Below are 12109 nucleotides of genomic sequence, written 5' to 3' on the forward strand. Positions count from 1 at the left end.
GCATAATAGGTCCCCATAACTCTTTAACATTTAACGGACACTGAAATGTTCCCCGGAGCTAATTAAGCAGCAATGTTACCACCATCACACCAAACCTTTGAGCATGAGGGGCTGCTCAGGAAAATCCCCCGAGAAAAATAATAAAGCCAGAATGACATTGGAATTAAAGACGAGAGAGTCTAATTGGGACTAAACCTTGTCAAAACCTGGAAATGAGTTTCCACCCTAAGGGATTTGTAGCCTTGGATGAGCCTCCTCATACAGACCTGGTGGTTTTCAGTAATGCGTAGGATGACATTGTTCTCCAGCACATACAGGGAGTTATCGATGGGATTCACTGCTAAGTCCGTGGGCCATTCCAGACGCACCTAGCAGGAAGACAAGACAGATATCAGTGACAGTATATCCACATGAGGGTTTTGGTTCACCAAAGATGGTATCATTGTTTCGACAACGACGATGATGATGATGATGATGATGATGAGGATGATGATATAATAATTATTATTATCAGCATCTATACCCAGAGAGGCTTATTATTGAGGTGATGTGTGTAGATACAGAAGCTGTCCCCTTCATTTTCCAAGACTGAGGCTATGTTTCATTCACTACTCCCTATAAAGCGTATTCTATACGCGTAGTGTCTTGTGAGTGATTTTGGACAGGCCTGACGCTTAACAGGCATCATGCATAATACTCCATCACACAACAAAGTATATATCAGGCTTGAGACTTGGATAAAGACTGCTCCTCACTCTGTGATCCATTACTTCAGTCTGTTTGATCCTCCCTGCTCTGCTATCAGGCTGACATCCACCCTGACATCACCATGGCCTCACAGCGATGTCTTGTCATCATCCATCACCACATCTGTCTTTTCCAACCACAGTGCTGTCCCTCCACGACTCTGTTCGCTCTCTTCCTTTCCCTCTCCCACCTTATACCCACATCCCTCCCTCATTCCTCCTCCCTCTCTCCCTCCATACCTGGCTGACATCCATGCTGGAGTCACAGCTCAAGGGCCTCACGGCGGTCAGGTCGTTGGCCCCCAACAGGGTGGAGATGATTCCGTTCTGATCCACCTTACGAATCATGGTGGCATCCACGAAGTACATCAAGCCATTCTTATCCACGGCAATACCTGTGGACGGCAAGGGGAGAGGGACATAAAGGTGAAGTGTCATGCCTGCAAGAGCAGTCTGTCTGCATGCACACAAAGACTTTGACTTCCCTGGCTGGGGGCTTTACCGTAGTAGGTGAAGCCCTCAGTGTTTCACACAGGAACATAGAGAAACAAAGTGTTCATTTTTAGATAAGTGGGAATGCAGGGTTGAGCCGATATAGAAGGAGTGCAGATATGAACCAGATATCCTAGGGAGGTGCTGACTAAGTGGATAAAGTGGTTGTTATCTGCTGCGCTCTGTCTCCATTCCTTCCCCAAATCCCAAATATACATATCTTTTTTCTTTTTTCAGTTTCAGTTTGTCTCACCCCTCTTTTCCTCATTTTCATTTGGTTTCATTTCATTTCAATGTATTTGTATTCTTTTAATTTATTTAACCTTTTAAATTTGTGTCAGTGGTTCAGTGTCAGTCTTGTCGGTGTAGCAGGGAGCAGGCATTTAGAGAGGTGAGTTTGTTTGAGGCAACAGCGCCCCAAAATAACTCTAAATGGACTGAGATGAAAATTGGGGGATGTGGTGAAGGACACAGAGCGAGAGGGAGAGAGAGAGAGAGGGGAAGATACATGGGGGGGGGTTACATTGTGGTCTTCCCAACGCTCATCCTCTTGAAGCATACATGTGCACGCAAGCACACACACACACGCGCGCATGCACGCACGCGCACACACACAAAAGTCAGTGACAGGAAATATGACAGTGTGACATCCTTGACAGTTTGGTGTCACAACATTCGCCTTCTTTTACCCAGGCTTTAATTTACCTAAAAACTATTCCATTAATAGATTACATTTTAATCTGGTTTATAACCTCCTTCTGTCTCTGGCCTGCTTTAGTTCAATCACAATCGGTGCAGAATCGGATATGGAAGTTTTGGTGACGGTCCAAAATAAGATGCATATGTTGCGAAACATGTCGGGTGGGAAAGCACTGTGATAAGACAGAACCCTGTCCTGACTGGATGCTTCGTGTTCAGTGAGGAACAAAAAAAGTGGTTTGTTATCTGCTGCGCTCCATTCCTTCTCCAAATCCCAAATGTCTATATACAGCACATATCATTTATTTATTTTCAGTGTGTCTGTCTCTCCCCCCGCCCTTTCCTCATTTTCATTTGTTTATGTCTCTCAACTCGTTTCGTTGCCAGTGGTTCAGTGTCAGAGCTTCAGTGTCAGATTTGTCGGTGTAGCAGGCAGCAGGCGTTCAGAGAGGTGGGTTTGTTTGAGGTAACAGCGCCCCAAAATAACTACAACAAAAAAAAACCTGCCAGATAACAAACCACATTTTGTTACTCACTGAAAACAAAGCAGTCAGTCCAGGACAGGGTTCTGTCTTATCTCAGTGGGGCACATTCCCACAGGACATGTTTCATAATACATTATATTTTGAACATCGCTATATGGGAGAAATGTATTTTGAGTGACAAGAATATATTATTGTGTCCACACTCCACTCCGCTTAGTAGCGTTTTAAAGGGTTAAAATGTTTTTAATCACCAATACTTCCATGTCTGCACATAATGTGATTTAACCAAAGCAGGGCTGAGACGGAAGGAGGTTATATACCAGATTAACGTTAACCTATTAATGGAGTGATTTTTATGAAAGTCGTGCGCCCTCAGAGACTCCTACATTCATATTTAACAGCATTCCATGACGTTTAACACATTCTGGTTATTTTGTGATGATGTCTTCTAATTTTCTGTGACAAAAGTCTGGTGGACAGATGATTCACAGACTCCTTGTCAAAGCAGAAGACAAATGGCATATTTCATAGAAAACAGAAAGTCCACAATAAGGAGAACATTAAGTGATCACAGCTTGCGTTTTCAACAGAACCACACCACACTTAATCCCTTTCAGGGTTCATGTTTCATTTTTTTGTCACATCACATGGCCTCTGTCTCACTGCAAGACATAGACAAGATCAAGACAGAAAGACAGGGCTTGACTGACTGGCTTTTCAAGCGAGGTTTGGCAACCCACGATGTACAACCGAAAGCCCAGATTACCAAGCCCATGCGTTCTCATGTCATCTTGCTAACAAACAAGCACAAATAAACAGACAGGACCGATTTCAAAACTCTGCCATGCTTTGCTGCGATGTTAACATGTTTTAAGATGGACGTTCCATTCAACTGACCTTTGGGACTCATCAGCGTGGCCTCGGTGGCCTTGCCACCATCGCCGCAGCGCTCATCGAAGGGCAGGCACTGCTCCCCTGTCCCGGCAACCACCTCTGCGTTGTCCGACACCAGCCTGCCACCCGTGAGTGAGCGGACGCGGTAGATTCGCCGGGAGTTGGTATCGGAGATGAATAGCGCCCCGGACACTGGATCCACAGCCAGGAAGTATTTATGGGTGGGGTTGTTACTATGAGAGGGAGAATGGGGGAACGAAACATATTTGAGGGAAACGACAAGAGACATAATCACCATGAAAGTCATTTGTGCTAATTATGTTTCAAGCTCAAAAACACTGTTGTAGGGAAAAGGTGGTTAAGCATCTTACCTGTGTCTGAAATCTTTGTTCCTTCAAATGAGAAAGCATATCAAAAGCACAGGAAAACAAAAGTCAATTCAGTCAAACACTCAAGTTTACACACAGAGGGAGCTACAAGCAGGCTGGGCTGTGGTGCGAGAAACAAAACTTTGAATATGAGTTCAAATGCCCAGAAGAGATGCTGTCTCAGTCTCATACAGTGTATAATTCAACCTATCCCCAGAGCCTCTCTGTCTTTCATTAGGGTTCCTTGGAGGATCTAGTCCTTCATGTTCAATGTACTGCAGACAACTCCTCTGGTATCTTCTCCTGTCTTTTCATTTTATCCTAATCTAATCCCTCAGCCCCCCCTCACTTCTTTCCAGCAGCACGCTGTAACATCAAACAACTCCAATTCCCAATCTGTCTTCTGATTCATCTCTCTCTCCCCCTTCCTCGCCGTTTCTCTCCGTTTTCTACCTTTTCACAAATGCTTACTTTTCCTTCCCTTTTCTTTCTAGAACAGGGTGTGTCTGCATGGTGTCGTGTAGGACACCTAATGGTTGTCATTGTCAATAAAGTTATTTGAAGCAGACGGCGCAACGGATTGGACACTACAGTACATCTTTATTGTAATTTGTACATCGTTTCAATTACCTCTCTGTTGGGAGAGGTAGACAACGGACACAAAACGTACAGACCACAGTTTTAAGAAGAACATGAATGTTCTTCTAGGCATACAGTATTAGAAAAACATCGGTGAACCTCTTAGTTACACCAACATTGTTCTTGTGAAGCACTTTGGTTGTTATTGGTGAAGAATGAATAAAGATCACTATTTCCATTTTGCCAAGGAGACGGGCCGTCACCACACAACTTGTCCACAGTTTGTCAGTGTGATGAAGGGCTGTGCAAAATAATTACGCACAGCTGAGTATCACCATTATTATTTTTCACAATATGGGATACGATGCTGCAGAATCTTTTTCTGTTTGTCTGTCACTCATGCAACTGTTACATTTCCATACCCCGCAGGGACACCTTTTCATTGTCCCAGATGACAGCCAATCATAACACACTTAATAGTTTGGTATTTAGAAAACAACTACAACATACAAAAGTATGAAAAAAAATACTGTCAGCTATTTTGAGGCTTTTTGCATTATTGTTCCGTTTTCATACCCAGGAGGGACGGACTTGCTAGAATTGCCAGTTAGTTGTCTAACAACAGCAGGACAAAAGATGATTTTAGGATAAGTTTATGCTATTTCAAAGGGGGAATCCTGCTCAGCCATAATCACATGTACAAATTGAATCGTGTCTGTATTAATGTTCATATAATACGGTTTGTTCTGAAACTGCACATCCAGGTACTATCAATAGCTGACTGGACAAGGAGGCCACGCCGTTACTAGTCTAGATGTCTTTTTCAGCATTATTTAGGTTTTACACCAAGCTTTCTGCACATTCCCTGGCACAAAACATTTTCAGATGGGGGGTCCGCGGCCAAAAGCATATCATTTTGGGGGTCCTTGACGTGAAAAAGTTTGAGAGCTACTGATTTAGAAGGCATTTGTAGAAACGGCCTCAGGTCTTAATGTGTTAATATGCTGTACTTTATACAGTAACTATGGTTTATACTTAATATAGGCTACAGTATAGATTTCCTCTACATCACCACGTCCCATCATCTCAAGGCGTTCCTCCCTCTCCTCTTCCCTACCTCAGTTCCAGGATGCCCGTGGTGTTCATGGAGGGGTACACCCTGCGCACAAAGTTGAGGTCTCCGACGTAGAGGCTGCCGTCGATGCCCGTCGCCAGAGCCACCGGCGCCAGCAGCTTGTTTCCATCGGCCAGCCCGTTGCAGCTGGGACACGAGATGCTGCGTCTCCGCCCGTTCCCCATCACGCTGCTGATGACCGGGGGCTGCTCTGTCACAAAGATGTTCTCTCCACTGCCCTTGTGGAGAATGCCTGGACATGGGGAGAGTTTGGAAGAGGACAGTGGTTCGTCATTTTGGTCTTTGCGTGCGTGTGCGTGTGCGTGTGCGTGTGTGTGTGTATGTGTGTGTGTGTGTGCGCGTGCGTGTTCGTGTATTTGTGTATTTGTGTGTGTGTATGCATTGGTCTGTTTACATTTTAAGGCAAATGCTTTTGGTGTGTTCTGCTCTGTACAGATATACAGTGTGTCCGTTCCATTAGCGCATTGATTATCTCAGCGGGGGGGCATCTAGGACCATTTATATTTCCGCACTGTGGCATCAGCACTGGCCCCAGATGATGGTACTGTCAATGGTACTCTCAGAAATGGCTCTCTCATGTATGCTGGTATGTATAAGCGTGTTTGTGTGTGTGTGTGTGCGTACGTACGTGCGTGCGAGTGTGTGTGTGTACACACACGTGTATGTGTGGTAGCAGTTTATAAATATGAACCTTCATTCCAGCTTATGCATAAAGCCAATATTTAAGGCCCTGAGGCAAAGTTTGTCTCTAAACTAGTATTGCAAGCCTCAAAAGTGACCTAAAAGTGACCTGGCAGTTAGCTGACAGACAGTCACATGGAAGCATACAGCACATCGTTGCTGTCGGGCAGAAAATGCCCAACCTCATCATACATATCAAGTGAAAATAGCAGATCTACAAGCTCACAACGCATCGCGATGCAAAGCGTTTTATTTTCACAATTTTAATTAAACTTTTTTTAAATAACAATAAAAAGGAACGGTTTTGGACATATGAGGTTTTCACCTGACAACGACGACATGCAGTGAGAGAATATTTGTGTGTTTGTGTGTGTGTGTGTGTATGCATCGGTCTATTTACATTTTAAGGCAAATGCTTTTGGTGTGTTCTGCTCTGTACAGACAGACAGTGTGTCCGTTCCATTAGCGCATTGATTATCACAGCAGGGGGGCATCTAGGACCATTTATATTTCCGCACTGTGGCATTAGCACTGAACTCAGATGATGGTACTGTCGATGGTGCTCTCAGAAATAGCTCTCTCATGTGTGCTGGTATGTATAAGCGTGTGTTTGTGTGTGTGTTGTGTGTGTGTGTGTGTGTGTGTGTGTGTGTGTGTGTGTGTGTGTGTGTGTGTGTGTGTGTGTGTGTGTGTGTGTGTGTGTGTGTGTGTGTGTGTGTGTGTGTGTGTGCGTGTGTGTGTGTGTAAGAGAGAGAGAGAGAGAGAGAGAGAGAGAGAGAGAGAGAGAGAGAGAGAGAGAGAGAGACACACACAGAGAGAGAATGTTTGTGTGTACAGTATGTGTGTGCATGTATTTGGTGAAAGTGCTTGTGTATTCCCTCTCAACTACCCTTTGTAGAACACGTTGTTTTGTGCACATGTTTCTCTCTCTCTGTGTGTGTGTGTGTGTGTGTGTGTGTGTGTGTGTGTGTGTGTGTGTGTGTGTGTGTGTGTGTGTGTGTGTGTGCTGTACATACCACTGCGGGTGTTGAGTATATGATGTTTGTCCAGTGACCATCCTCCCAGGTTAGTGGGTTCCAGCTCAAAGCCTTGCAGGGTGGCTGTTCTCTTCTCCCATAGAATGAGACTGGCACAGGACTCGTACTCATAACCCACGGACACTACAAAACAGACACACAACACAGAGGGGAGGGGGGCCCAGAAACGTCATGAGAAGATGCAAAACATTGAATTATGGAGGCAGGATCTACACACACATCTCTTCACTGTTAATTTGATAATGTCTTTTTTTGGGGGCTATTTATGCCTTTCTGATAGTACAGTAGGTTGACAGGAAATGGGGAGAGAGAGATGGGGAGTGACACGCAGCAAAGGCCGTCGGGATCGGGACTCGAACCCGCGACGCGCTGTCAAGGCGGCGCCCAGAATAGGGCCCCTAGGTGCCTGGACCGCTACGGCATCGGTCTGGGCCTGATAATATATTTTTGCTACTCCCGTGTCATTACACTGATTACCCACTAGTGTCCCTATTCTGGGCATGTCATAATAAGCGAACATTCGGTGAAAATACTGCAGGTAAACATTCAGCAAAAATAGCAGCATTCAGGGGGTTCCAAATGGACCCTGACAGGTCTATAACTCTGAGAGTTATGGTGGTCCTTGAAATTAAAAAGTTTAAGAACCACTGGTATTGTAATTGTATATATAGCAGACGTGAAGTCCACATACCAGCTCCGACAGTGAGATAAACCGGTTCCGTAAACGGTTACAAATGTGATGGAAGAGATTCCGGTTCCACAATGTTGGATCCGGTTGCTCCGGTTCCTCCGGCTCCGGATCCCAACCCTAGGCGTAACATGACAGAGAACGCCTTCAACCACTGGTTTCCCACCTGCGAACACGACCAGTATTGCTCGTTGGAGCGCCCGGGCAAGCCGGAGGCACCGCAGATTAATCACACCCCAGTCTCCATGGTGGTATAGGCAGGAACTTTACAGAGTGCCAGATGTGCCCATAATTGTATTCTTCTTAAAATTGGTTTATTTTACCCCAACATGTTCCATTCTTTTAACCTTGTATAAAATTGGTCTTCTGGTCTGATGTACTCAATTGCACTTTTTGAGGTGTGTGTAACAACGGAATTGAACTCTGCGACAAAGCAGCATAACAAGTACAAATTTAGAACTACCAGGAGTCATGTGTGAAACACAGAACAGCTAGTTAGCATCTAACCCTAGACCTGCACTAACACCTACCTATCACTTCTACCTCACATGCTAAATCAATTAAAAACCCTGATAATTGGGACAGATTGGTCGTTGGGCCTCTAACCCCTCAGGACAGCCTGGTTGTCACAGTCACACACTTTTAACAGGGGGGGTCGTAAGATCCCTTACAGCCCTATTACGTAATCCTGTTGATATATCGCTGATTGGGAAGAATACATGGAAGGGTGTGATGAGGTGTTAAGTGGCCGCCACTGTGAGAGCGTCTGTATGCGAGTGTGTACTTGAGCATGTGTGTGTGGTCGTGCATGGACGCGTGTTCCGACCACCATGGAAGACACTTCATTAGTGTGTTAGCACATGTCAGAGTGGTGTTAGAAAGATGCTACTACGCATCTTGTCAACATCAACATTGCAGACAGCAATGTTAGAAAGAATCGAAATTATTAGAAAAAAAATATCTAAATCTCAATCATACATTTAATTATGTCTTTTATCATCATTATGTAATTATCATGTCTTTTATAATTGACCTAATTATTGACTATAGTCGCTCTGGATAAGAGCGTCTGCTAAATGCCTAAATTGTAAATTGTAAACAAGTTTATTCTATACCCAAACAGCACCCTGCATAACAATACAAATAATAATAATAATAATAATAATGTAAATATTGTGTAGTAAGCTTATAACCCATACAGTGAGAGAGAAAGAAAAATGTTAGGTTCTATAGAAAATTGCTTAAGGCACGATTCCTCCGTGGTGCATAGGGCTTGCCGAGCGTCTACACTCAACACAAACGCAATTGGCCGTGTTCAGGGGAGGGAAACTGGGAGGGTGATCTTTGTCGCTGAGGAGGCACTGCCACCGACTCCCACGGGCCGGGGCAGCGGCTGTCAGCGAGGAATGTTGAATGTGAGCAGCAGGACAGAAGCGCTATGTCCTCCCGGTCGGGTACCCCAGTAGGGTACAGCAGCAGTGGCAAGCAGTGGGAGGAATTAATTGCCATAACGACTAAATTGTGAGGAAAAAGAGGGTGAAAATAATTGGCTACTCTTAATAAAAAATGTAAAAGCTAATTGGGTTCTTTATAAAGAACCATTAAAACTGTTCCATATAGCATTGGTTCTCAAAGTGGGGTCCGGGGACCCCACCTTGAGGGGGTACCAGGGGGTCCCCAGCAAAATGAGCTAAAATAGCGTCATAATCATTTTAACCACTTTAACCATATTTTATACTTTGGCTATTAAAAAATAGCACATCTACAAGCTCATAGCGCGGCACCGAGTGTCGCGCTATGAGCTTGTAGATCTGCTATTTTTGAAAGATCCCTGGCACAAAATATTTTTGAGATGGGGGTCCGCAGCCAAATACATATCATTTTGGGGGTCCTTGACATGAAAAAGTTTGAGAACCTCTGCCATATAGAACCTTTTTAGGTGGCACGCTGAAACATTTAGGGCTCTTTCTCCGTTTTCCAGTCTCCCAGCTGTCCATCCTGTCCCTGTCCTGCCTGACAGCAGCATTTCTCTGACAGCGGCGGTGAGACCGTGTGACAGTGGAATGTTACGTTATAGCACTCAGGGTCCAGCAAGACCCCCGAGGCTGCTGCGCCGTTAGCTAACTGCTAACTCACCCTGGCGGCTAATAGCCTTTCACCACCCGTTACGGCTGTCTGACTGAAGCCCTGATGAAAAACAGACAGGAGAGGGGGGGGGAAAGCATCGAATTGTGGCTGTACAGTGGAGGGAGGGTGGAACAGACTGCGTTATCTTTCCAGATCCCTACAGTATGCATGACGCTGTCTCGTTTCACTGCCACGGTCAGTGCTTCCTCGCTGGTAAAGCCGATTCCCAGTTCAGTGAGACTGAATCTGGGGAAGTGCCGTATTATTTGACGTCCCCTCACACTCACCCACTGCCTCCGACAGGCCGTACACCCTCTGTCCATAAGCGTCGGTCTTGTCCCAAATGTAAGTGTACGCCAGGTTGGGGGAGGCATGGAACCACTTCTGGAAGAGGTGTCCCTCCACGGCCACCATCAGGTGGACTTTAAGGAGGCCCATGGAGAACACAGCCGGGGTCATGGTGACCTTCAGCAGGGACCGGTATCCCTGCGTTCTGGAGCTTAGGTAACACAGCTTGAGGCTCGTCCCCGGAACCTCGATCTGCTCATGCAGTACCTGGAAGACAATGGGCAGAAGATGAGAAGGAGAGAGGGATTAGGGGGGGATTAGAGAGAGAGAGAGAGAGAGAGAGAGAGAGTTTTAATTTTAAAAACCAATTTAATAAAACAAAGTTTCCTGAGATCATTTTAAGCAGGACTAAATGCACAAGAGGAAAAAGGATCATTGAAACAATACCATAAGTTTTTCTAAATCAACCCGTAGGAGAGAAAGAGAAGAGAGGGTTCCAATGACAGTTCAAGGACAGGGGAGAGAGAAAAGAGAGAAAAGGAGGGAGAACAGAAAGAATATGAATTCAAAATTAAAATGAATGTCCCAGAAAAACAAATCCAATCCACTCTAATCCATTTTATTTATATAGCACATTTTACAAACGCACGGTTATGCAAAGTGCTGCACGAAAATACAAACTCAAAAAATATAAAAGAATAAGAATAAGAAAGAAAGAAAGAAAGAAAGAAAGGGAGACAACAGCAGAACAGAACAGGTTCTGGTGCAGTACCTGTGTCTCAGGTACAATGGGTTTCTCTCCGGGATTGGAGCTGAAAAACGAGGAGAGTGGAGAGGCGATGACCAGGGGGTCCGGTCTGATGAAGCCACTCAGGTCACAGCCGGGGATGGTGTTCTCCTCCGTCTTCAGCACCAGGGTGTCCATGGCAAAGAACTGGCTCCACGGCAGCCACACGGTGCGCTCCTGACTCAGGAAGGGAGCGCGCTCAAAGCGCAGGGTCAGCGAGGCTCCTCCGTTAGCGAGCAGGTCAAACCTGGAGAGGGAAAATTATGGTCAGAGGTTTAGATGGGGGGGTGGGGTGTACTTAAAATAATACGCCCCGCCATTTCCACCCACCGCCTGGATAGGCTATGGGACCGAAACCACAGCTGGAATTTGTTAAAAGTGGAAAATTGCCTTTGCCACTTATGTCAATTGTCAACCCATTGTGGTAGAAAAATGCGGATCAGACAGAATGATGGACAAAGGTTCCTTAATTTTATACTAGGATAGGATAATTAGGATAATAATAATAAAGAATTAAACTTTCAAATATCAAGGACTCCCAGTTTGGTAGGCATTAGGCTATGGACGCCCATAACTCAGAGGGAGTGTACAAATGGACAAAAACGGGTCCATTTGGTTCCATTTGTACAGACTCTCGGAGTTACAGACCTGTAGAGCCAATTTGGTTCCTAACTATTTCGCTGGGGACCACCTGGAACCCCCTCAAGGACTCATGGGGGTCCCTGGAACCCACTGTAATAAGTTACTAGCATGTTGTTGTAACATGTCCCTCTGATTTACTCCTGTTGGAGTTTGAGCGGGCACAGTAAAATCCTTTTACTCTGAGAGTGCACACACTTCTTACACTCGGTGAGATAAATGAACACTGAGGATTTGTGTGCGATACACAGCAAGCTAAACGTTTCAGTTCACTGAAGTGGAATATTATATCCTGATATCATTAACATGTAAGCTGCTCTAAAACTGTGAAGCAGTTGGCTCCCACTTATTCATTTATAATATTATTATAATATTCACTTTTTTTCTCTTATTTAATTACCACTTGTCTTCTTGTACGATTATCAACATTGTTTTATTTTATTATTTTGTTCTGTATACACACA

The 12109-nt window shown here is 44.9% G+C and overlaps 1 protein-coding gene across 1 annotated transcript in view; it reads right to left on the reverse strand.

The window, feature by feature from the left end:
* tenm2a (teneurin transmembrane protein 2a) overlaps positions 1 to 12109 on the reverse strand; it is a gene marked incomplete at both ends in the record, with an annotated part of 243147 nt that overhangs the window by 17206 nt on the left and 213832 nt on the right. The window contains 8 exon segments of the mRNA XM_080416486.1: positions 267 to 368; positions 987 to 1141; positions 3320 to 3549; positions 3688 to 3708; positions 5381 to 5630; positions 7096 to 7239; positions 10219 to 10486; positions 10992 to 11253. Of these exon segments, the coding sequence (XP_080272612.1) occupies positions 267 to 368; positions 987 to 1141; positions 3320 to 3549; positions 3688 to 3708; positions 5381 to 5630; positions 7096 to 7239; positions 10219 to 10486; positions 10992 to 11253 (1432 nt within the window).

The sequence above is a fragment of the Gymnoscopelus braueri genome (genome assembly GCF_963280865.1).
Source record: "Gymnoscopelus braueri genome assembly, chromosome: 20".
Lineage (NCBI taxonomy): Eukaryota > Metazoa > Chordata > Actinopteri > Myctophiformes > Myctophidae > Gymnoscopelus > Gymnoscopelus braueri.